The sequence below is a fragment of the Manis javanica genome, chromosome 11 (assembly GCF_040802235.1).
Source record: "Manis javanica isolate MJ-LG chromosome 11, MJ_LKY, whole genome shotgun sequence".
NCBI classification, from domain to species: domain Eukaryota; kingdom Metazoa; phylum Chordata; class Mammalia; order Pholidota; family Manidae; genus Manis; species Manis javanica.
Genome location: NC_133166.1, coordinates 30,554,150 through 30,581,394, shown reverse-complemented (window position 1 = coordinate 30,581,394; position 27,245 = coordinate 30,554,150). Strand labels below are relative to the sequence as shown.

At 38.7% G+C, this 27,245-nt stretch overlaps 1 protein-coding gene across 3 annotated transcripts in view; it reads right to left on the bottom strand.

Moving 5' to 3' along the window:
- SWAP70 (switching B cell complex subunit SWAP70) overlaps positions 1-27,245 on the bottom strand; it is a 100,312-nt gene that overhangs the window by 3,881 nt on the left and 69,186 nt on the right. For all 3 annotated transcript variants that reach the window (XM_073216170.1, XM_073216172.1, XM_073216171.1), the window contains 6 exons: positions 16,074-16,301; positions 13,755-13,901; positions 12,932-13,040; positions 11,124-11,305; positions 5,599-5,706; positions 3,874-4,040 (listed from right to left, as the gene is read on the bottom strand). In XM_073216170.1, coding sequence (XP_073072271.1) covers positions 3,874-4,040; positions 5,599-5,706; positions 11,124-11,305; positions 12,932-13,040; positions 13,755-13,901; positions 16,074-16,301 — 941 coding nt within the window. The remainder of the gene's footprint in view (positions 1-3,873; positions 4,041-5,598; positions 5,707-11,123; positions 11,306-12,931; positions 13,041-13,754; positions 13,902-16,073; positions 16,302-27,245) is intronic.

The window sequence follows — 27,245 nt, the reverse complement described above, 5'->3', positions numbered from 1 at the left end:
AGGGGGTTAGGTGCCAGCCCAGGACAGGGCATATATCTAGCAGTTTAACCATCAGTAAGATGCAAACGAGCCACAAGGTAGGCCAGTTACTACTACCAAAGAGCAATGGCTCTTCTAAAACCAACAGCAAAGGGAAGTAAAGTTTAACAGACTATACAGTCCTTACCTGACCCACCTCCTCCATCCCTAACCCCTCTTATGTAAGAATTCCCTCTACAGCATCCTGTAGTTTTCCAGCTCTGCTCAAATAACATGTGGCAGGCCACTCACTGCTTCACAAATCAGGCCAGTTTATTTATGCGCAGTCTCCATCCTTAGAAGGTTCTTCCTCAGCTACAATGACCTCTCCCACCCACCAGACCTAGTTCCCCTCCCCAAAGGACTGGTCTGCTCCCTCCTCAGGTGTCTCTCGGAGTGCGATCCACAACCGAACACAACACAGCACATGTAGTCTGACCAGAGCAGTTTATTCACTCACTGGGCATGTCTGTATTGCACACCTTCAGTGTGCTTTTCCAGGCACTGGGGCTACAGTAGTGAATGAGATAGGAAGGGCCTCTGTTTCTTCATCCTAGTGGTGAAAGTATGGAAGGGAAATGGACATGTGCAGGTGTTTAGGCTGCCCAGCATCTGACTCCCCTTCGTATGTCCAGGGAACCTGCCACAGTAGGCATCTTGATAGAAAATAGGACCCACTTCCCATGACAGAAGGCACAGGACAGACACCTGCTCTCCCACCCTTTGGCAGTCAGGGCCTGGTAAACATCCAAGCTGTACTTGGCTAAGTAGATGCCCCTCCTGGAACTTTGACTCTGAAGCAACTGACACACAGGACTAGAGACAGTGGAGAATTTATCTTGCTGGTAGCAGCAATATCCAGTGTTGGGTGACAGCAGGAACAATGGTGACTACCGACACATGGTGCCAATGTTGGCATCAGTGGCACCCTCACTGGACCCTTCCCATGGCCTGGTTTGGGCTGCTCAACCTCCCTTCATTCATGCTTGTGTTTCAGGCCTGGCCACCTGCCTTTCTGTGGAATTGGTTCTTTCTACTCAAGAACTTTTTGATAAATTATTTTATTTAGCTAACCTAAGTTGGTTTCTGTGGTTTCCAAATCAGACCCCTGATGGAACCTTTCTGTGCCTCAGTTTTCTCATTTACAAAAAAAGGCATGGGAACTATATCTACCATCAAAGGTCTGCTGGTACATTAACTGTGACGATGTATGTAAGGTATTTAGAACACTGCCTGTCACATTATAAGTGCTGAATAAATATCAACTCATATTATTACAGTGAGACTATTGCCTAATTTGCTCAGGCTACTGCATATTCATTAAGGCTGCCTGAGAGTATATAAGGTTTTGGCAATCATATCACAGGGAAGTGAAACCCTGAATCTTTTCAAATGAATTGCTATTAAGCCAAGTCTCCTGGATCCTGTACTTGTGCTGCTGATATTTTAAACTATCTTCTTGGTCTAAAACCATCATTCCAGCCTGTCAGTATCTTTTTGAATGTTTCTTTTGACATTCCATACATTGCACATCTTCCTCACTTGCAAATGAGATAAAGGAATAAAAACCAACACAATCTGAGTGACTACCAAGTGGCACACGTCACACTTACAACTCTGCCTGCACGATCTCCTGTAACTGTCACAACAACCCTGCAAGGACGGCAATCATCCAGATTCCACAGAAAAGGAACTAAAGGCTCAAAGCAGTGAAGTGACTTTGCTACAATTACACAGCTAGAAAGTACCAGAGCTAGGAATTAAACCCTGACCTCACTCCAGAGGTCAGTTCCTAACTGTTTTTAAATACATGAAAACGTGGAAGACAGACTGTTGTTCACATGGCCCCAACAAGTATAGCTTGGAACCATTTATTCATTCAAAAACTATCCATTGAGCATTGACTGTGTGTGCCCAGTGCTGCACTAGCTGTCGGGCCGACAGACATGACTTAAGTGTGCTCCTAGGCCTCACAGTTCCAAACAAGCAAAGGGCAAGAGTTATAAGGGGACAAATTACAGCTCAGCCTCAAGAACTTTCCAATAATTGAGTTGTCCAAATGTTAAATGAACAATTTTCTTCTGGGTTCCCATTCAGAAGAAGCTAGATAACCAAGAGGATTACACATCAAAAAATAAACTTCAATTTTAATGAAAAAAAAATCTTAAGATTCAGAAGGCTCAAGTCAAAGTTCTTATATTTAAAAAATTTACTACAAAAAGTATCTCTAGGGAAATTAAGATGCTTACAAAGAAAAGATCATCCATAGGAAGAAAAACGAGAAGCCAAGTATTCCAAGAATAATGTGCTATTGTTTAAAGAAAAGATGGGAGGGTTACCTAAAAGCCTTTAGCATACCTGAGATTAGCCTGACATTATTTCCATTCATTAGTGTCAGACTTAGACGTGTCTTACCTAATTTCAAGATGACTTCCCTTGATTTTCTACCCAGAAAGGCCTATCCTGAGAAGGGGGAGCAAGGAGAAAGCCCCCCTTTGCCAATCTGATAAAATGTCCCCCTGAATCAGGCCCAGACTTGTGTGACTTCGGGAAAGAGCTTAACTAACCTCACTTAAAAATGACCATTATCAGGGGCAAATGTGTTCGAGTTCCAAGAACTAAGATGAAAAATAATTCAGAAGAGTAAAATCCATAAAATGGCCTTTGCACACCAAGAAAAAGCTGACTTTTGCGCAGCAGTTTCAGCCGAGGCGAGCAGAGCTGCAGCAGCAGTGACATGTAGTGTCCCTCAGAATGCCTCCCTTTGGAAGTCACATGGGATGCAAACCTTCTCATGCAGTGGATCTGCTAACATCACTGGATGATAGGTCCAAGAATCTGGTTAACACCGCAGTACAGAATACTATTGTGGGATTTATAAATGCTAGACAATGTGCTAAGCATTTAATATTCTATGTAGAGGATAATTTTTTTCTTAATAGAATCAAATTTTCAAAACCTAATTTATTTTTTGTTATATTTGGCAAAGTATATAATAAAGGAACCTCTTTTTTTCTCTCTGTCTACGTACAGATTAAACAAACATCTTTTGCTGCTCCACATGTGGCAGCCACAGAAAATCTACCCCAGCTCATCCAACAGCTGCTCCCAAAAATGGGGTCATAGCTCAAAGCCTACGGCATACCTGCTTGGCCACCAGACTGCCCTAAACTAGATGCCAAGTATTCCAAGAATAATGGGGGAAATATATTTTAGTGTTACATCTCTGATAAGACAAGAAAGCAAATGGGGTGCAAGTCAGGAACTGAAGAGGGCAGCTTGAATTTTCCCTTTGGGGTCTTCACTCTTTGTCTTCCTGCTACCGAGGCCAAGAACTGAGAGTTTTCATCAGAGATCTTGACTATCATAAATAGTAAACCTGACTTAAGAAGCTCTATGGAAAAAAAAGAATCTAGGTTTAAAGAATTTATAAAACTAAGACTTCAAAGTAATTATTTAGAAATGTTACCAGTCCTGAGTGACCAAATGGGAACTGCTTAGTTCCTCATTAAATTCCCAAAGTTGCTACACCTCTGGCCTGAAGCAGGCCCCCGCCTCCACCCAAGGGCTCTTTCTGGTCTGTTGAAAATGTCAGGTCTCACCAGAACTGATTCCTGGGCCCATGAACATGCTAGAACATGACTAAGGGTACCCATCAAACACATCCACCAGACTGCTCTCAACTAGATATAAGGCCTGTATTTAGCCCCAGACTGAGAATAAATAAGCGAGCCAGCCAAGCCTCCAGGGTCTGTCCAATCTGGCAGAGACACTCTTTTCTACCAGAGTGTTGGTCATTCCTAGAAACTGCATTAGCCCATGCGTAAAGGCACAATGTACAAACTGATCTGGCACCTGGCCTGAAGCTTCCGCACAGTCTCTTCGTCTTGCCGGGCCTGCCTCTCATCCTCAAGTGCCTCCTGCAGCTTTAGGTACATGTCTTCCAGCTCCCGTACTCGCTGCAAATACTGTTCCAGTTCAGAGGACTTCTGGGCAACCTGTTCTTCCATCTGCTGTCTGATCTGATGGTAGAAAAGGGTCATGTTTAAACTTGGGTTGACTGCACCCTCAGGGAAAGCCTCCCACTCCACCACCATCCCGAGCAATTGCTGTGCCCATGGTGGCACCCCATCAGGCTGTGCAAGGCCCTGCCCGGCACAGGGAGGCAGCAAGAGCAGCACACTCACACCACCACCACACCCGAAGGGCCCAGGACACAAACTGTAACCCAGTGCTGCTCCCCTGCCCCGGAATATTTTCCATCCCTTCCACTCCACATTTTAAAACTCAAGTCAAGAAATAAAGTTTCCCTTTCTATTCCTTTAAATTCCTTTCTATTGTAAACCCATGACCTCTTTACCAAAAGAGTCTTCTCTAAAAGGAATAAATCTTTTCCCAGTCAGAACAGCCAAAGACTTAAAATAAAAGGCTGATCTGCAGCTCCCCAGCCAGCAGTGACCTGGCTTGCTGGCAGCCCTCCTTTCTCCCTCCCTAGGACACCTTCAGCCCTAGGGGAACTCAAGCAGCTAAATTTGTGCCCTAATAAATTTATGGTTTCTCCCTTCTGGATCAAAGAGTTTTTACTCTCTGCATTAAAAATTAAAAGACAAGGACCTCCTAAATTTAATAGTACATCCACTAGCATTTGTGTCTGCAGTTCATAAAATATTTTCACTTGCATTAGCTCACTTCATCCTTGTAAGAGTCATGAGATATCATACAACAGTCTCCCTAATATAAAGAAGAGAAAACTCTGCTCAGTAAGGAGCAGAGAGGAAACAAGCGCAATCTTCTGGCTGTGAGTGCAACACTCCTTTACCTGACACCTACCTTCCTCTGGGTGCTTTTCTCTCATAAGATGAACATGTCCATTTCCAACCTAAGTGACAAAAAGTTACTAGAGGAAATGGCATGAGCCTCTGTGTAACAGGCACTGGGCTCAGCACTCTCCCACACATTACAACTCAGCGTGAGAAGACAAGTGTTCCAATTAACCAGCTAACTCCCTCAAGCAACCTGAATCTTCGGTCTCTTGGGGATGGGAACCTCTAAGATGACTCAGAGCTTCCAAGACCGGCAGACTTCAAACCTTCTCATGATTTCAGAACCACCCCCCCCCACTTCATTCACAAGAGAAATGTCGTGGAACCTATGCTTATCCCAAAGCTATTTATTTTCCAAGTCAGGATGCTGTGAGGAGGAGGGGGTATGCTGGTAGTAAGTGTACCAAGATGTTGGGGTTGCCTCAGGCAAGCCAGGACACAAAGTCACCTTAGCCACAGTACTTACCACCCTATTCTGTAAATTTCTATTTTAGGGTCTTGAAAGCAGGTCTTTTTTTCTTTTTCCTTTATATCCTTGGCATGGTGCCTGGCACATAGAAGGTGCTCAGCAAACTGATAATGAATGAATGAACGAACAGGACTTCCCCAGTAGCCCACTGTGGGTTAGCAGCAAAGCCACTGCAAGTTAGGAGCAGAGCCAAGCTGACAAGACAGCCTCACTCCCGCCTCCCAGGCCCTCAGCCCTCCACCGACCCAGGATGTCTCTTAACAGCCTCCCCAGCCGTGTGGTACTCACAAGCTTCTCTCGCTCCAACTCTGTGCTGAATCGGACCTGTAGTTCCATTTGAGTCTCAAGACGTTTCTTTTCTTCTTCTGCTGCACGAGATGCTGCTTCCTCCAGTTTCTACCCAATCAAAACCCCACCCAAAGAAAAGAAGGAAATGTTACAGCAGAAGTGCATTTGGAGAAAGAAATGGCTGCACTTAAACATATGGGAGAAGCCAAACATTCTTAATGTTCAATAAAGATAAAATAAGAACTTTTAGATCCATTGGGATATCAACAATTTTTCCAGTCAACACACAAAACAAGTTAAGTAAATGAATGACTACTGATAGTCTGAACAGAATTTTGCAAAGGAAATTTTAGTACAGTCAGTGAGTTAAATTCACTCACAAATGCATTCGTGACATTTGACATGTATTTCTTGAGCTCTTTTTACAGTTTTGTCATGTTACATGTTGTTTCTTAGAACTTTGACCAGAGTGCAAGTGTCAGAAGGGTGGCAATGAGGAGCTCCATGGACCCTATCACCAGTGAAACAACCAGAACTGGAGAAAATTATTTTTAAAAAATAAAAACAACCATTTAAAGTCTCTGGAATTATCTTAAGGACATACAGCAAATGTAGAACATTTGTCCCAGAAAATCTCTACGGCTCAGTAAGAACAGAGTTTATGAGATTGAAATTCTACCAATCAACTTCTCAGACTACAAAGGCATAAAACTAGAAATAAATTGTACAAAGAAAACAAAAAGGCTCACAAACATATGGAGGCTTAACATGCTCCTAAATAATCAATGGATCAATGACCAATTTAAAACAGAGATCAAGCAATATATGGAGATGAATGACAACAACAGCACAAACCCCCAACTTCTGTGAGACGCAGCAAAGACAGTTCTAAGAGGAAAGTATGTAGAAATCCAGACCTACTTAAAGAAGGAAGAACAATCCCAAATGAATAGTCTAAAGAAGAGAGTTTATGACATCTGAGCCAGTGTGCCCCTTTCTCCTCTGTGACAATGTCAGTGAGAAGGAAGCTCTTCTCCTGGCAAGGAACAAAGAACACAGGGCTCCCTCTCACCTCAGCTCACAGTCCAGAGCTAGGGTATCTCCCAAGGAGGGGCAGGTCACCAATATTTCTCATCCTCCCCAGCATCACGTTACAGAAACTCTATCTCAGGCAAGTCTGGCTAAGAGGTCTGGGACTCCCTTCTTCCACCCAGCCCTCACTCACAGGGTGGAGGTTCTACCTCAGGTCTGACAGGCTGAGCACACTGGGCACAACCACCCCTGACCCAACCACTTACAGGGCAGGGCAGAGCTTTGACACCAGGAGAGGCAAGCTAAGAAGACCAAAGGCTACCACCTCCACCTAGTGATAGACTCATAAAGCAGGGGTATCTTGCCAAGAGAAGCAGACCACTGTTTCTACCTCTGGCTCCGAGCACTGGCACAGAGGTTTGCCCAGGGAGAAAGGCAGGTTCTGAAGCTCTTGCCAAAAGAACTGACTTTATTTAAAACACAGTGTGAGGAAATTCAAGCCTGAAGACACTCTTAAAAATAATGAGGATTTTGATGGTAAGGAATTAAGAGGAGGCTCATAGCTCCAGGAGACCAACAAACTAAACCAGAAATCAGCTACAAGTTTGACAGAAAGAACCAGGGAGAGACAGCAAAGAGCCCTCATGTAGTAAGAAAAATCTCAAAGACTACATGTGAGAATTTAAATAATATCAGATTATGGAATACGGGGCAATCTACGCTCCAGGGCATTATTGAAAACAACAGAACAATCAGTTGGAGATATACGATATCAACAGAGACAGACAGCTTAACAGAGCAATCAGAGAGAGGCACTCAGAGAGAACCCTGCTAACATCCCGGTCATCCCAAGGTACGTGCGCACGCCCAAGCTGTGCCCCCAAGGAGGGCGGTTGGAGGCTTCACACGGTGAGGAAGACAGACCCCACTGAAACAGCCCAGCCAAGTCACTAAACAAATAAAAGAGCAAACAGGAAAAACAAGCCCTCAGGGAAAGGGAGGAATCCATTTGAGAGTTGCTACAATACATTATCAATAATGTTGTCCATTTTTCAACAAAATATTATGAGATATGTGAAGAAAGAGGAAAGTGTGACTCACAGGGAAAAAAGCAGGCAAAAGAAACTGTCTTTGAAGGGGCCCGATGGTAGATTTAGCAAAGATTTCAAATAAGTTATATGTTCAAAAAATAAAGGAAATTATGCTTATGGAAGTAATACAAGGTCTGATGATATCTCATCAGATAGAGAATATCAATAAAAAGACAGAAATTATAAAAAGAACCAAATGAAAATTCTCAAGTTGGAAAGTACAACTTAGGTGAAAAGTTCATTAGAGGTTCTCTACATTTGGGCTAAAGAATCAATCAAAGATAAATTGATAGAAATGCAATCTGAAAAACAGAGAGAAAAAGTAATGAAGAGAAATGAACAGAGCCTATTAGGGGCACCAACATTCATGTGAGGAGAGTACTGTGAGAGGAGGGAGGGAAAGGAGAAGAAAAAATGTATGAAGAAATAACAGCTGAAAATTTTCCCAGTTTGATGAAAAATATGAATCTACACATTCAAGAAGTTCAACAAGATGCCCACCCACACATGTCATAGAAATCTGTGGAAAGACAAAGACAAAAAGACCCTGGAAGCAACAAGAGAAAAATGATTCATCACACACAAGGAAACAGCATTTTGTGAATAGGTATGAAATGAAAGAGATGTTACAATTGTAGCACAGAAATACAGAGGATTATAAGAGACTACTATAAACAATTAGACCAACAAATTAGACAGCCTAGAAGAAGTGGATAAATTCCTAGAAACATGAAACCTACCATGACTGAATCAGGAAGAAATACAAAATATGAATAGACCCATTACTAGTAAAGAGACTGAATCAATAATCAAAATTCCAATACCAGATGGCTTCATGGGTAAATTCTACCAAACATTTAAAGGCAACTTAACATTAATCCTCCAACTCTTTGAAAAACATCAGAAGAGGGACCACCACCAAACTCATTTTGTAAGACCAGCATACCCTGATAGAAAGCCCAGATAAGGACACTACAAGAAAAGAAAACTTTTACAGGCCAGTATCCCTGATGAATACAGATTAAAAAATCCTCAACAAAATATTAGCAAACCAAAGTCAACAGTACATTAAAAGGGTCATACACCATGATCAAGTGGGATTTATTCCTTTTTATATTTTTAAATTTTGAACCATGTGATTGTATTACCTATACTAATTATATTTTTTTTTACAAGAAACTAAAGTGGAAATAAAAATTATTTGGGGAGGAGAGATGACTAGATAGAACACAGAGGATTTTTAGGGCAGTGAAAATACTCTGAATGATGCTGTAATGACAAATACTATGTCAGTGTACAGACCCACAGAATATAGAACACCAAGAGTGAACCCTAAAGTAAACTATGGACTTAGGGTGATTATGACGTCAGTCAGGGTATATAGGAAATCTCTATGCCTTCCTCTAAATTTTATTGTGAACCTAAAATTGCTTTAAAAATTTTTTTGTTTTTTTATAAGTTACTTGGATAAACCCTTTAAAGAAATCTGTTAATTTATGAAAACTACCATGATTTCTTATTCCTTCTTTTGAATTAAATGAGGCCTACCAAGTCTTACAAAACCCACAAGTATGTTACCTAGTTCCAGGTGATTAAAATATTCATCTAAACGGTGTTTTCCTTTAATGAGAAATTGGAGGATTTTATTTCTTGACAAGAAAAAGAAAATTAAAGATTATTAAGGGATCTGTAATAATTTCCCAACACTTACCATCAAATCCCAAATCAGTTGCTTAAATCATTCTGTAAAACTTGGTAGTGGGGAAGCTGTGTAGGTAGGCCTAGGCCTTGCCATCTCCAAGCACATGGTCATATAACACAAAACAGAGTACCTACACACTCCTGGCAGGCACAGTTTAAAAGGTCTAAGAATGTAAAAGGACACCAGATGGATGAATCTCAAATACATGATGCTAAGTGAAAAATCCCAGTCTTGAAAATTTATATACTGTATGAATCCATTTATACAACAATTTGGAAATGGCAAAAATATAGGAGCAGAGAATAGATCAATGGTTTCCAGGGATTAGGGGTAAGGAGAAGATCAGAATGCATGGGGCAGTGTGAGGGAATTCTTGGGAGCATTGGAATTGTTCTGATTCTGTCTGTGGTGGTTATAAGAATTTACTGTTTGCAAATTTTTTAAAAATTAAAAAAACAGGATGGACACCAGAGCTTAAAAAATATTGGCAATATTCTACCTTAACCTGGGTAGTAGTTTCAAGAGTATTCATTTTATGATTATTTGTATACACATATTTCATACTTTCCTCTGACATATGACCTATTTCATAATTTTTAAAAATTATAAAAAAAGGACAAGGCCAGATGCCTGCTTCACACTCATAACCCCCAGTTCTGCTTTGTGCACAATGGCTGAAGGAAGCAGTGATCGCCTACTGCAGGTGCTCATCCTAGCCTACTTAGGGAGCTTTTAAAGAAAACATATCAAAGCAGAAAGAGGCTAGATGAAAGAACGATTCAGGGGGGAGAGGAGATGCTTTTAGAAGTAGGTGTGCCAGACAGGAACAACTATTTCTACGAATGTATGCCCACATGGTTCCTAAGATTACAAAAATATAAAAAATTCTTTATTTGTGAGTCTACTCAGAGGGTCAGCACAGTGTGGCATTTCCATGGGATGCAAATGGAGAAAACCCCATCAGGGGCCTTATACTATGTGCAAACTCCATATCCCAGGCAAACGTGATCAGGGGACACATAAGTGCGCTGAGCTTGTGGTTAGCAGGTGCTGACAGGCAGAGGCTCACCCCAGAGGGGTCAGACAAACACCACACCCATACACTGAGGACTCACGGCCACCCCCAGAACTGTGATACACCTGAGGAACAGGGTTTCCCAATACATGTCAACTATCCTATGCGATCTATGGTACTTAACCTCCTGGCACTGAGATGGAAGGAGAAGCTGACCCAGTCTGTATCTCTGACTCCAAAGAGTAAGTAAAACCCACAGTTCTAAACTAAGGGTCTTCCAGAGTACTCATGTGTGAAGACGGGGAAAAACTAAGGGGAAAAAAACTAAAAAAGCAACAAGACACTGCCCAAGCCACCAAATGTAATCATGACATCCTTAGGGGAATAAAACTTCCCATCTTCCTCTGACAAAATACAACCGTACTCAGTGTCCTTATAAATGTTCTTTTCTGGTCAATATAATGGCCTTGCAGCCCTGAGACTTTCATACTTTCAAGGCTGGGAAAATCAGGGTGTCTCACTCAGTGGTCTAGACAGACTTACTGAGAACACAGTTCACCACCAAGAAAATCTCCCTAAAAACTACATTAACCTGGTCTTGGTAGACCCAAAGCTTATAAGGAAAGCAGCTATGTCCCCTGCACTGAAATGAAGAGCTCTCCCCCAGCCCAGCATCTGTTCCCACCTTCCTCACAGACTCCAGCTCCTGCTGCCTGCTCTCATTGGCAGCCTGCAGCTCCTTCATCTGCCGCTCCAGCTCCTCCTGCTCAGCCAGCAGCTTCTTCCGCAGTTCTTTCCGACGCTGGCGGGCTTCTTTGTGTGGTGAGGGACTGCCCAGTCTCAAAAGATGGATAGCAGAATGAATGGCTATAAAAGGTATAGAAGGAAAAATGGGAAATACTCTTTATCCTTTGTAAGCCTAACATGCAAATAGTATACTGGAAAGAAAACCAGAAACCCAGTATGGATTCGAATCCTGCCACTGAGTAGTGGTGGACCTCAAGCAAACCACAGAACCTCTGGCAGCATTGGTTTCCTCATCTCAAGAATGAGAGAGATGATCTCTGAAGTCCCTACCAGCTCCAAAATTCCATAACTGCATATCTGTGCTTAAACAGATACTTTGTTCGGGAATACTGCACTCATTTGAAGAATTCACAGCACTTTCAACTCCCTTCTCTATATTCTCAAAAGTCCAAATAAGAATAAGACATAGTAGGAGTTGAGAATGATAACAGCAGCCACCATTTATTAAATACTGCTATATTCCCTTTATATGCATTATCCAATTTATATGAAATCTGATTTCTTTTTTCATTATATTTAAATATAAGTTTTTGAATAGCTAATACTTTTATATTGTTCAAATTCAAAAGCATACAGGAAAAGTCTTCTTCCTCCTCCCAATCCCAAGTACTGGGTCCCATCCCCACTAGCGACTAAGGCTAGCAGCATCTTTCCTGAGATATTTTAAGCATATACAAATAAATAAATATATACATCCTTCACCTACTTCTGACACAAATAGTGGCATTACACACTCTTCTGAGCCTGGGTTTTTTAACTTAAATCTTGGAGAACTTTCCATATCAGTACATGAAGCCCTATACATAAAGAACTGCACAGGACTCCAGTGTGTAGATGCACCATAATTTGGTCAATCATTTTCCAATAATGGACATTTAGGTTGTTTGCAATCTATTACAAACATTTTTGCAATGATGTGTCATTTTTTAAATGTGCAAGTATATCCACATTATTAACCCTCACAACAACCCTGAGAGGTATGTATTATTATTATCCCCATTCCATGAAGATGAAAGCAGCTACGGAATTTATAACTCAACTGCAGTGACCCAGGAAAGAGGATTCTTTTGAGTAAAGTACTCAAACTCTTAAACCACATCAAAAAGGACCACAATTTTCAATATAACATAATTTTACCTATGTCAAAAAAAATCATGTTCAGAATGCCCTTTCATGAGTTAAAAAATATCTCATATATAGTATTTAATTCTTTACTAATTTTAGAATAATACTTTAGTTTAAAAGTTATTAAATTAAGGTTTGTGTTCTTGAGATAATTAATTGAAACTACTGATTTCTTATGGAAATAACAGATTTTGAAAATTACCTAAAGTATTTAAAAGCTATTGCATTACTTCTGCTTTGTTTTACATATTACTAAAACCTCAAGATGGCCACTTTAAAATTCTTCATAATCCTTAAAAGGGAAAATTCCATTCTCTTCAAATAGCAAGAGTAAATAAAACCTAAAATGTCCACTTTACAATTTTTTCACAAGTTCATTATGCAAATTAAATTGATGAAATATTTGCAAACTCCTGATATGTTTGCCTTTCAGCTACTATGCACATGCAGAAAAACCTATAGACAATGAAGAAACAGTGTCTTAATATCTTTAATGAGAGTCAAAAAGAGAAAAGTCAGCGCTCTCAAGTTTATCATGACAAATAATGAAAACTGCCTTACCCTGAATCCACTCCTGTTTCTTCTTTTTATCAGAAGCACTGATTTCAAAAGACTTATCAAAACATTTTACAAGAAAAAGGCATTTCTTTCCATCTTTGTCTGGCAACGACTAAAAAAGAAAGCACTATTAGTTCTTGAAAATTTTCTTTAAAGTACTTAAATTCAATCTTAATTAATTATATAAGTCTTGCTGAAACTCAGTGTCACACCCTAAGACATTACTATACCATTTTGACCATCAAAATATGTTATTATTTATGAGTGTGATCTTAGGTATTTTAAATGTTCTTCAACAAATACAGATGTGGAGATAGTTCAGATATAAATTAGAACCTCAAACATTTATGTTCTGGAGGACTTCACTTCTTCACAGAATGACAGCTCTGAGTATTGTCCTCAAAAGTCACCCAAATAAATATTCAAAGGTAATGCTCATATCTTCTTTAGTTGTACTTATTGCACTCTAAATGGCTCAGATTTTCTGGTATATTCATGATTTCCAACAGTGTCTTACTGAATAATTTTTGCTTTATTTTCTTTTTTATGATTCTATTTTACTCAATAAATGATTCCTTAAAAGTACAAATAAATGAGATTTATTACTATATTTTGCTCATGAGTATAAGACAGAAAATAAATTCACATTAGAAAGAGATTTTGTCAAGTATTTTTAATTTTTGGTTCATAAATTATGGTGACTGTATGCCTATATTATTTTGGAAATAATTCTAAGACCATTTTAAACTCTAGAAGTCTAAAGTCTAGGAGATAAATGACTCTAGCAGAAGGAGGCAGCACCACAAAGATGTAATAGCAGACTTACCTCTACACAGCAGTTTCCATCCAAGAAAATGTCACCTTTCTTATCTTTCAGATCCTCACTCACATAATAAGAAATTATGTTGGGTTTTAGTACAAACCAGCGTTCAGTCCAGTTTTTCCGCTTATGGCCTTTTTTCATCATGTAACCCTAGAAAAGATTAAATCTGATATAAATGTCTATTTATAAGAGCTGATAGCTCTTCCTTGAATACATGTATATAGCAGCAGTTCTTGCCCTTCATGGATCGTGAACCCTATGAGGATCTATGAAGGCCAGGGGCACTATTCCCAGTCAAATTCATGCAAGCACAAACAAGCAAAAGTTTACTAAGAATTTAGACATTGAGAGATAAACTCCCTCCCAGCCAAAGCTATAATACTGATGGTAGTCTTGGAACCCTTGATGTTAAGAGCATTAAGTTTTTTTTTAATTCATTATCTTTTAGGGACACTTTATAGATAAAATGAAATGTTTTGAATTTTTTCAAGGTAATACGGGAGAGGCAAAAGTAGATGGGGTAAGACTAACAATTTGTTTGATGGTTACTAGGGCTGAGTGATTAGTATATGGGAGTTTATCATAATATTCTGTTCCGTTTTCTTTAAAAAGTCTCAGTAGATCAATCAGTCAGAATGATAAAAGGTATCAACCAGGACAAATATAGCTTCTCAACCAATCAGTCACCTTCTGGAACTAACCTCCTTTTCTTCCTGACCTCTCCATATTTTGGAGGATGAACTCTGCTCCAGATGATCAGAAAAAGAACTAGACCAGTAGTTAGGATACTGGCTTTAAGTATAACTTCTATATTCACACTTAGTAGGCCTGTACTTCATTCCCACAGATCAGACTCAAAGTTGTGTAATTCAAAATTTTACTTGAGCAAAATTATACATTACTATAGGCCAAAACCCTTGAGAATTATTCAAGAATAGCTGGCATTTTAAATATTAAAGGTACAGGTACTAACAACCTACAGTATATATATATCATCAAATATATGATATTAGCTTGGCTGTAACTATCATTTTATTATGCTAAATTCTAATCATATTACTTGTTCAGTTTCTTAACCCTCGGACATTTAAGCAAAAGGTTTGCCACACGGAAATTTATCTATAGTACTATATTCTGCTGGGCCTAGAAGACCTCTTTAAACAGAGACCATGTCTCAAACCTCCTTATAGTCCTGAAAACCTACAAATTTAGTCTCAGTTAATCTTTACTTAGGAATGTTTCCATTAGGAAAAAATAGCAAAGACAACAGTGTCTTCTACTGGGCCAAGAAAGGAACAAAGTAAGGAAATCCCAAATTGGGAGTTATTATCCAAAGTAATAATGTGAGCAATTTGAAAGATCCACTAAAAAATGTAAATTCAACTTAACAAGCATTAAGCTTCCCATATGTATATCAGATGCTTTGCAGGTGGTAAGAAAAAAACCATCAAAATTAAATAAGATAAATGCAACTTGGCTATATTATAGCATTTTTTCCCCTAAAGGGTATCTTTTGATTTTATAAAAATAATATATAATCATATACATAGATTCATGTACAGAATCATATATTGTAGTAAGTCCAATAATAAGACAGGAATAAAGAAAGTAAAATTTATGTAAATCCCACAATCCAGGGGCTACTACCACTTTTAACACTTCAGTGAGCATTCTTCCAAACAGCTCTACACACACACATCATGTAACATGAAAGGAATTACAAGATATTTGCTGCTCAACAATCTTTTTCTCTGAAAAATACACCATGGGGATCTTCCAGATTAATGACATGGAAGTACTTTAAAAATCAGTTCCCACACAGAAAGGCCTTCTTTACTGTATTCAAAGCTGATTTTATAATGTTCAAATTGTTCTTGCTGCCAACAGCCTCCCATAGCTTCTGTAAGTTTCTTAAGCAGGTATTCAATCTACACAAAGAATTTAAAAATTATTTCCTAGTAAAAAAATAACTTTTTGACTTAGGTATGTATCTATGTTATTTACACTGATAAGGTCAATTAAAAAATATTCTTTTTTAGTTCCATATATACATGAAATGGAAGTACTTTAAAAATAGTTTGAAAATGGGATCATTTCAACAGTTCTTTCAAAATAGTAACTTTCCAATACTTACTGTAATTCCAAATTACCCACTAATTCTTTAAAATGAAAGCCTAATAGAAGAATGGGAAAATAAGGAACTTAATTCCTGTTCTATATCACTATAAAAGTGTTAAGTGACTTATACACAATGAAAACGTGTCTTATTTCAAACATGTCAAATTCTAAAGGTGAGAAGAAATAGTGATACAGGACTCTTACCTGTTTTAACACGTCCAATATAAGTTCATTAAAGACTTCATTAATGGCCATGGACACTGTCTGCTGATCCATGTCTTTGCTAAACTGTCCATTTCCAATCAGCTCAATCAGTTCCCACACAGAAAGGCCTTCTTTACTGTATTCAAAGCTGATTTTATAATGTTCAAATTGTTCTTGCTGCCAACAGCCTCCCATAGCTTCTGTAAGTTTCTTAAGCAGGTATTCAATCTACACAAAGAATTTAAAAATTATTTCCTAGTAAAAAAATAACTTTTTGACTTAGGTATGTATCTATGTTATTTACACTGATAAGGTCAATTAAAAAATATTCTTTTTTAGTTCCAAAAGCATATCTTTAAAGAATCAGCGTGAGAGGCAAGACAGAAACCTCTTCCCAAAATCACATATAATATGAAAATATAGAAAATACATCCAATCCTGAAAGAGCAACAGGAAAGAAGGCTGTGGCAGACTGCCTACACCTGGGGAAAACAACAGACCTCAAGGAAAAGGGTAAAGTCCCAAAGCTGTCATTTGGAGGGACCCACGCCCTTCCCCCACCCCAGCTCACAAGAGGGAGGAAGAGAAAAATAGTGGGGAGGGGGTGGAGGCATAGGATTGCTGAAAATCCAGCCCTCGAGCTCTGCTCTGTGAACACAAACCTACATTACATGGTGTTCTGGAGATTAGTGGGGTTGGGAAGCTAAGACTGGCAGAATACTTAAAGACTGAGATTCCAGCTGCTTGTGGAAAACACGTATCCACAACCAGCCACTCTGGAACAAAAGGGCGGGCAGTCTGACAGTCTTCCTAACAGTGAGAGGGCTGCTAATGGGGCAAGGATTGCACAGAGCTTGCTGCTCAGGAGGAAGGACAGGTGGACAAAATTATCTGGACACACTCTGCCCAGCAGGTTGGGAACTTTCAGGAGCTTCAGGTGCTACATCTCCCTGGCTGGCTACGCAGCTACAAGGCCCCATACAATGATAAGCAGCCTGTGTTCCTTCCTCCCAGTCTGCACCAGTTCGCAAACAGGCTGCCCCTGCCATTGCACCAGGCCAGACAGAGGGCGGTGCCACTTACAGCAGCTACAAGTGTAAAGCACACAAGACTCTCCCTACCTGCTTGGCCCACTGGCCCTGAATGCAGAGCCAAGTACTGCAGCCAGGAAGCAAGAAAGAACCCTTTCCTCCCGACAGGCACCAGCGCCACTTGCCTACAAACCCCATCACTGCTTCAGAGCCTAAGGAGCTCCAAAGAGTAGAGTTTCTGGGTGCTAGAAGGTGCTACCTACAAATATGAAAAGTCAAAGGAATCTGGTTCAAACCAAAATTCCACAAATGCCAGAAAGAGGGTCAAATGAAACTGAACTCATCAATCTTCCTGAAAGAGATTTCAAAATAAAAATCATTAACATACCCATGGAGCTTCAGAAAAATATTCAAGAACTCAGGGAGGAATTCTTGAATGAGATACAAACATTAAAGTATTCAGTATCTGAAATAAAACATATAATGGAAGGATTTAAAAGCAGATTAGAAGAAGTAGAGCAGAGTAAATGAAACAGAAATCAGAGAAGAGGAATACAAAGAAGCTGAGGCACAGAGAGAAAAAAGATCTCTAGGAATGAAAGAATATTGAGAGAAATGTGTGACTAATCCAAATGAACAATATTCATATTATAGGGGTACCAGAAGAAGAAGAGAGAGAAAAGAGGATAGTAAGTATCTTTGAGGTTATTGTTGAAAACTCCCCAAATCTGGGGAAGGAGATAGTCTCTCAGGCCACGGAGGTGCACAGATTTCCCAACACAAGGGACCCAAGGAAGACAACACCAAGACATATAATAATTAAAATGGCAAGTATCAAGGATAAGAACAGGCTATTAAAAGCAGCCAGAGAAAAAAGATCACATACAAAGGAAAACCCATCAGGTTATCATCAGACTTCGCTGTAACAGAAACCTTAGAGGCCAGAAGGGAGTGGCTTGGTATATTTAATGCAATGAAGAAGGGCCTCAAACCAAGAACACTCTACCCAGCAACATTATCATTTAAATTTAAAGGAGAGATTAAACAATTTCCAGATAAGAAAAGGCTGAGAGAATTTACCACCCACAAACCATCTCTATAGTCTATTTTCGAGGGACTGTTATAGATGGAAGTGTTCCTAAGGCTAAATGGCTGTTACCAGAGGAAATAAAACCACAGTAAAGAAAGTATACCAATTAATTACTATGCAGATTCAAAATCAAATCAACTACCCCAAAGTTAATCAAGGGATAGAAAAAGAGTACAGAATATGATATGTAATATATAAAGAATGGAGGAGGAAGAAAAAGGAGGGAAAAAAAGAACCTTTAGGTTCTGTTTGTAATAGCATATTAAGTGAATTATATTAGACTGTTAGATAGTAAGGGAATTACCCCTGAACCTTTTGTAACCATGAATCTAAAGACTGCAATGGCAATAAGTACATACCTATTGATAATCACCCTAAATGTAAATGGTCTGAATGCACCAATCAAAAGACATAGAGTCACTGAATGGATAAAAAAACAAGACCCATTTATATGCTGCCTACAAGAGACTCACTTCAAATCCAAAGACATACACAGACTAAAAGTGAAGGGATGGAAAAAGATATTCATGCAAACAATAAGGAGAAAAAAACAGGAGTTGCAATACTTGTATCAGACAAAATAGACTTCACAACAAAGAAAGTAACAAGAGACAAAGAAGAACATTACATATTATAAATGGGTCAGTCCAACAAGATGATATAACCAATATAAATATCAAAATATCTCTAGGAACACCTACATATGTGAAAGAAATACTAACAGAATTAAAGGGGGAAATAGAATGCAAAGCTTTCATTTTAGAAAACGTCAACACACCACTCACTCCAAAGGAAAGATCAACCAGACAGAAAGTAAGTAAGGAGACAGAGGCACAGAACAACACATTAGAACAGAGGGACCTAATAGACATCTAGAGAATACCTGACCTGAAAGCAGCAGGATACACATTCTTCTCAAATGCACCTGGAACATTTTCAAGGATAGACCATATACTAGCCATGAAAAGAGCCTCAGTAAGTTCAAAAAGACTAAAATTATACCAATCAGCTTCTCAGAACACAAAGGTATGAAACTAGAAATAAATTATGCAGAGTAAACAAAAAAGCCTACAAACACATGGAGGCTTAACAACATGCTCCTAAATAATCAATGGATCAATAACCAAATGAAAACAGAGATCAAGCAATATATGAAGACAAATATCAACAATAACTCAACACCACAAAATCTGTGGGATGCAGTGAAGGCTGTGCAAAGAGGGAAGTGTATTGCAATACAAGCCTACCTCAGGAAAGAAGAACAATCCCATATGAACAGCCTAAACTCACAATTAATGAAACTAGGAAGAGAAGAACAAATGAGGCCCAAAGTCAGTACAAGGAGGGACATAATAAAGATAAGAGCAGAAATCAATAAAGTTGAGAGAATAAAACAATAGAAGGAATCGATGAAAGCAGGAGCTGGTTCTGCATGAAAATAAACAAAATAAGATAAACCCCTAGCCAGACTAACCAAGAAAAAAAGAGTCTACACACACGAACAATCAGAAATGAGAAAGGAAAAAATTGCTAAGGACATCACAGAATACTATGAAAAATTACATGCTAACAAACTGGATAACCTAGAAGAAATGAAGAACTTTCTAGAAAAATGCAACCTTCCAAGCCTGACCCAGGAAGAAACAGAAAATCTGAAGGGACCAATTACCAGCAATGAAATTGAATGGTAATCAAAAAGCTACCTAAGAACAAAAACCCTGGTCCAGACTGCTTCACTGCTGCATTTTATCAAACATTTAGTGAAGACCTAACATCCATCCTCCTTAAGGTTTTCCTAAAAGTAGAAGAGGAGGAAATACTTCCAAACTCATTCTATGAGGCCAGCATCACTCTAATACCAAAACCAGGCAAAGACACCACAAAAAAAGAAAATTACACACCAATATCCCTGATGAACACAGATGTAAAAATACTCAACAAAATATTAGCAAATCGAATTCAAAAATACATCAAGAGGACCATAGATCATGATCAGGTAGGATTTATTACAGGGATGCAAGGATGGTACAATATTCAAAAATCCATCAACATCAATCCAGCAGATAAGCACCACATCAACAAAAAGAAGGGCAAAAACCACATGACCATCTCCATAGATGCTGAAAAGCATTCAACAAAATTCAACATCTGACAGAGATTAAAGATGGTGGCATGAAAGGTGAGACAGAGGCTTCCACCTAAAACTGCATATACTACGAAAATATAATTAATACAACTAACCCTGAGAGAGCAACAGGAAAGAGGACTGCACCAGACTGCATACACCTGGAAAAAAGAGCAGACCTCACGGAACAGGGTAACGCACCAAAGCTATGGCCCAGTGGGACCCAAGCCCTTCCCCCACCCCAGCTCACTGATGGGAGGAAGAGAAACTGAGCAGGGAGGGAGTGGAAGCCTGGGACTGCTGAATACCTAGCTCTGGAGATCTGCTCTGGGAGCACAAACCTACATTTCATGGTGCTTTCATCATACTCTTGTGATTACGGGATTGCAAAGCTGGGAAAGGTGGGGTTCCTGGGGAGACTGGAATTCCAGCCGCTTGTGGAAAGCAGGGATCCATATCTGGCTGCTCTGGGACAAATGCTTCTACCTGTATGCTTGGCCCACTGGTTCAGGCAGTGGAGGCCGGCATACCAGCCGGAAAGCAGGAAACAGCTCTTTCCTCCCTCCAGTCACCAATACCACTCCCCTATGATCACCAACATTGCTTCGGTGAGCAGCTCCAGAGAGTACAGCTTCTGGACACTAGAGGGCACCATATACAAACATGAAATGCCAAAGGAACCTGGTCCAGAGTAAAATTATTAATACAAATCCCGAGAAAGATTTAAATGACATGAACCTCATGACTCTTCCTGAACGGGAAATAAAAATAAAAATCATTAACATGCTACTGGAGGTATGGAAAGATATTCAAGAACTCAGGAATTAATTCTGGTCAGAGATCCAATCCTTGAAGAACACAATGGAGGGTATTAAAAGCAAGTTGGATAAGGTGGAGGAGAGAATAAATGAAATAGAAAACAGAGAAGAGAAATACAAAGAAGCTGAGGCACAGAGAGAAAAAAGGATCTCAAAAAAATGAAAGAATATTGAGAGAACTGTGTGACCAATCCAAAAGGAACAACATTCGCATTATAGGGATACCAGAAGAAGAAGACAGAGAGAAAGGGATAGAAAATGTCTTTGAGGAGGTAATTGAAGAAAACTTTCCCAATCTGGGGAAGGAGATAGATAGTCTCTCAGGCCATGGAGATCCACAGATCTCCCAACACAAGGGACCCAAAGAAGACAACACCAAGACATATAGTAATTAAAATGGCAAAGATCAAGGATAAAGACAGACTATTAAAAGCAGCCAGAAAAAGAAATAAGATCATATACAAAGGAAAGCCCATCAGGCTAACATCAGACTTCTCAGCAGAAACCCTACAGGCCAGAAGGGAGTGGCATGATGTATTTAATGCAATGAAGAAGAAGGGCCTGGAACCAAGATTACTTTATCTGGCAAGATTACCATTTAAATTTGAAGGAGGGATTAAACAATTTTCAGATAAGCAAAAACTTAGAGAATTTACCTCCCACAAACCATCTCTACAGTCTATTTTGGAGGGACTGCTACAGATGGAAGTGTTCCTAAAGTTTAATAGCTCTCACGAGTGGAAATAAAACCACAGTGAAGAAAGTAGAAGAACTAATTACTAAACATTAAGTTAACTATCCCCAAAGTCAATCAAGGGATAGACAAAGAGTAAAGAATATGATATCTAATATATAAAGAATGGAGGAAGAAACAGGAGGTGAAAAAGAAAAGAACCTTTAGATTGTGTTTGTAATAGCATATTAAGTGAGTTAAGTTAGACTCTTAGATAGTCAGGAAGTTAACCTTGAACTGTTGATAACCATGAATCTAAAGTCTGCGGTGGCAATAAGTACATACCTATCGATAATCACCCTAAATGTAAATGGTCTGAATGCACCAATCAAAAGACATAGAGTCACTGAATGGATAAAAAAACATGACCCATCTATATGCTGCCTACAAGAGACTCATTTTAAACCCAAAGACATACACAGACTAAAAGTCAAGGGATGGAAAAAGATATTTCATGCAATTAACAGAGAGAAAAAAGCAGGAGTTGCAGTACTTGTATCAGACAAAATAGACTTCAAAACAAAGAAAGTCACAAGAGACAAAGAAGGACATTACATAATGATAAAGGGGTCAATCCAACACAAAGATATAACCATTATAAATATCTATGCTCCCAACACAGAAGCACTTACGTATGTGAAACAAATACTAACTGAATTAAAAGGGGAAATAGAATGCAATACATTCATTCTAGGAAACTTCAACACTCCACTTACTCTGAAGGACAGATCAACCAGACATAAAACAAGTTAAGGACACAGAGGCACTGAACAACACATTAGAACAGATGGACCTAACAGACATTTACAGAACTCTACACCCAAATGCAGTAGAATACACATTCTTCTCATGTGCACATGGAACATTTTCAAGAATAGATCATATACTAGGTCACAAAAAGAGCCTCGGTAAATTCAAAAATATTGAAATTGTACCAACGAGCTTCTCACTGCAAAGGTATGAAACTAGAAATAAATGACGCAAAGAAAATGAAAAATCCCACAAACACATGGAGGCTTCACAACATGCTCCTAAATAACCAATAGATCAATGACCAAATAAAAACAGATATCAAACAATATATGGAGACAAATGACAACAATAATTCAACACCGCAAAATCTGTGTGATGCAGCCAAGGCCGTGCTAAGAGGAAAGTATATTGCAATACAGGCCTACCTCAGGACAAGAGAACAATCCCATATAAGCAGTCTAAACTCACAATTAATGAAACTAGAAAAAGAAGAACAAATAAGGCCCAAAGTCAGTAGAAGGAGGGACATAACAAAGATTAGAGCAGAACTAAATAAAATCAAGAAGAATAAAATAATAGAAAGAATCAATGAAAGTAAGAGTTGGTTCTTTGAGAAAATAAACAAAATAGATAAACATCTAGCCAGAATTATCAAGAAAAAAAGAGAGTCTACACACATAAACAGAATCAGTAATGAGAAAGGAAAAATCACTACAGACACCACAGAAATACAAAGAATTATTAGAGAATATTATGAAAAATTATATGCTAACAAACTGGATAACCTAGTAGAAATGGACAACTTTCTAGAAAAATACAACCTTCCAAGCCTGACCAAGGAAGAAACAGAAAATCTGAAGAGACCAATTACCAGCAATGAAATTGAACTGGTAATCAAAAAACTACCTAAGAACAAAACCCCTGTGACAGATGGCTTCATTGCTAAATTTTATCAGACATTTAGTGAAGACCTAATACCCATCCTCCTTAAAGTTTTCCAAAGAGTAGAAGAAGAGGGAATACTTCCAAACTCATTCTATGAGGCCAGCATCACTCTAATACCAAAAACAGGCAAAGACACCCACAAAATAAGAAAATTACACACCAATATCCCTGATGAACATAGATGCAAAAATACTCAACAAAATATTAGCAAACCAAATTCAAAAATACTTCAAAAAGACCATCCATCATGACCAAGTATAATTTATTCCAGGAATGCAGGGATGGTACAACATTCAAAAATCCATCAACATCATCCACCACATAAACAAAAAGAAGGACAAAAACCACATGATCATCTCCATAGATGCTGAAAAAGCATTTGACAAATTTCAACATCCATTCATGATAAAAACACTCAACAAAATGGGTATAGAGGGCAAGTACCTCAACATAATAAAGGCCATATATGAAAAACTCACAGCCAATATCATACTTAACAGCGAGAAGCTGAAAGCTTTTCCTTTAAGATTGGGAACAACACAAGGATGCCCACTTTCCCCACTTCTATTCAACATAGTACTGGAGGTCCTAGCCACAGCAATCAGACAACACAAAGAAATAAAAGGCATCCAGATTGGCAAGGAAGAAGTTAAACGTCCCCTGTTTGCAGATGACATAATATTGTACATAAAAAACCCTAAGAAATCCACTCCAAAACTACTAGACATAATATCTGAATTCAGCAAAGCTGCAGGATACAAAATGAATACACAGAAATCTGTGGCATTCCTATACACTAACAATGAACTAGCAGAGAGAGAAATCAGGAAAACAATTCCATTCACAATTGCATTAAAAAGAATAAAATACCTAGGAATAACCTAACCCAGGAAGTGAAAGACCTATATCCTGAAAACTACAAGACACTCTTAAGAGAAATTAAAGAAGATACCAATAAATGGAAACACACCCTGTGCTCATGGATAGGAAGAATTAATATTGTCAAAATAGCCATCCTGCCTAAAGCAATCTATAGATTCAATGCAATTCCTATCAAAATACCAACAGCATTCTTCAATGAACTAGAGAAAATCATTCTAAAATTCATATGGAACCACAAAAGACCTCGAATAGCCAAAGCAATTCTGAGAAGGAAGAATAAAGCTGTGGGCATTATGCTCCCCAACTTCAAGCTCTACTACAAAGCCACAGTAATCAAGACAATTTGGTACTGGCATAAGAACAGACCCATAGAGCAATGGAACAGACTAGAGAGCCCTGATATAAACCCAACCATATATGGTCAATTAATATACAATAAAGGAGCAATGGATATACAATGGGGAAATGACAGCCTCTTCAACAGTTGTTGTTGGCAAAACCAGACAGCTACATGCAAGAGAATGAAACTGGATTATTGTTTAACCCCATACACAAAAGTAAACTCAAAATGGATCAAAGACTTGCATGTAAGTCATGAAACCATAAAACTCTTAGAAGACAACATAGGCAAACATCTCCTGAATATAAGCATGAGCAACTTCTTCCTGAATGCATGCATCTCCTCGAGGAAGGGAAACAAAAGCAAGAATGAACTCATGGGACTATATCAAACTAAAAAGTTTCTGTATAGTAAAGGACACCATCAACAGAACAAAAAGGCAGCCTATAGTATGGGAGAATATATTTGAAAATGACATATCCATCAAGGGGTTAACATCCAAAATATATAAAGAACTTAGATGCCTCAACACCCAAAAAGCAAATAACCCGATCAACAAATGTGCAGAGGATATGAAGAGACAGTTCACCAAAGAAGAAATTCAGATGGCCAACAGACACATGAAAAGATGCTCATCATCACTAATTATCAGGGAAATGCAAATTGAAACCACAATGAAATATCACCTCACACCAGTAAGGGTGGCCAGCATCGAAAAGACTAAGAACAACACATGCTGGAGAGGATGCGGAGAAAGGGGAACCCTCCTATACTGCTGGTGGGAATGTAAGCTAGTTCAACCATTGTGGAAAGCAATATGGAGGTTCCTCAAAAAACTAAAAATAGAAACACCATTTGACCCAGAAATTCCACTCCTAGGAATTTACCCAAAGAAACCAAGATCTCAGATTCAAGAAGACATATGCACCCCTGTATTTACTGCAGCACTATTTACAATAGCCAAGATATGGAAGCAACCTAAGTGTCCATCAGTAGATGAATGGATAAAGAAGTTGTGGTACATATACACAATGGAATACTATTCAGCCATAAGAAGAAAACAAATCCTATGATTTGCAACAACATGAATGTAGCTAGAGGGTATGCTTAGTGAAATAAGCCACACAGAGAAAGACAAGTACCAAATGATTTCCCTCATTTGTGGAATATAACGACGAAGCAAAACTGAAGGAACAAAACAGCAGCAGACTCACAGATTCCAAGAAGGGACTAGCAGTTACAAAGGGGAGGGTGGGGGAAGGTGGGTGGGGAGGGAGGGTGAAGGGGATTGAGGGGTATTATGATTGGTACACATGGTGTGGGGAGTGTCACAGGGAATACAGTGTAGCACAGAGAAGACAAGTAGTGACTCAGTGACATTTTAGTACACTGATGGACAGTGACTTCAATGGGGTATGGGGGGGACTTGATAATATGGGTGAATGTAGTAACCACTATGTTTTTCATAGAGTGTATATCAATGATACCTTAATAAAAATAAGTAATAAAATTAAAATATTTTTTTAAAAAAGAATCATGATACTATCAGGGAGGAGGGTATGAATAAAATGCCACAGGTTCTATACTAACCTAGAATAAGTAAAAGAATCAAAAGCTGATAACCCTCTAATAGTATATTTGTATTCAGAACTAAAGCAAATTGCCCACAGGTACTATCATACATAAACTAACTGATGTGATGTGATTACTGTCTGTAGGCTAAATATTTCAGTGTATTAGAATATTAATCTTGCTAAACAAATATGCAAGCACTAAAGTAAATAAACATTTCAAAGCAGTATGTACAAACTAATCCCTAATTAACAAATTTTCCATGTAAGCCAATGATTTGAAATTCATGCTGCTTGCTCCCAGTAGAACACTGACAATGCTGTAACCAATGGCTGAATTCCTAACTTGGGCTGGAAAAGCTTATTAAACCCTGAAACACATATCTTTGTGCAGAAAAATAGTAGAAAATACTGCTAGTAAAATAATAGCAATTAAACAAAAAAGTGAAGCAGTAATACTGAATGAGAAATTGATATCTTCTTTTAGAAAACCTGGGTATCCTGCAGGGCTCTCAAACTCAAATGTCTAAAAATTCATGAATCATCTGTACCTTCCATATGGCCTCCCCTTCTAGTACTGATTTTAGTTGGGAACAACACCAGTCACCCATGCAAATCCTTGTTCTCCCTCCCTTACATCAAGTCAATGACAAAATCCTACTGTTTTTGCTTCCTTAGATCAGCATTTTTCAAACTATAGATTATAACCCCATAAGAAATGAATTTAGTGGGGAGTAACGAGAATTTTCTTTAATGGAATGAAAAATATTTGAGTTCATTCATAGTAAAAACAAATACTGTTTTTTGACGTTTCTTTGTGTGCTGAGTAATGAAATAAAATGTTTATCTTCCCATGGGCTGCAGTGAAAAGAGAATGAAAAGCT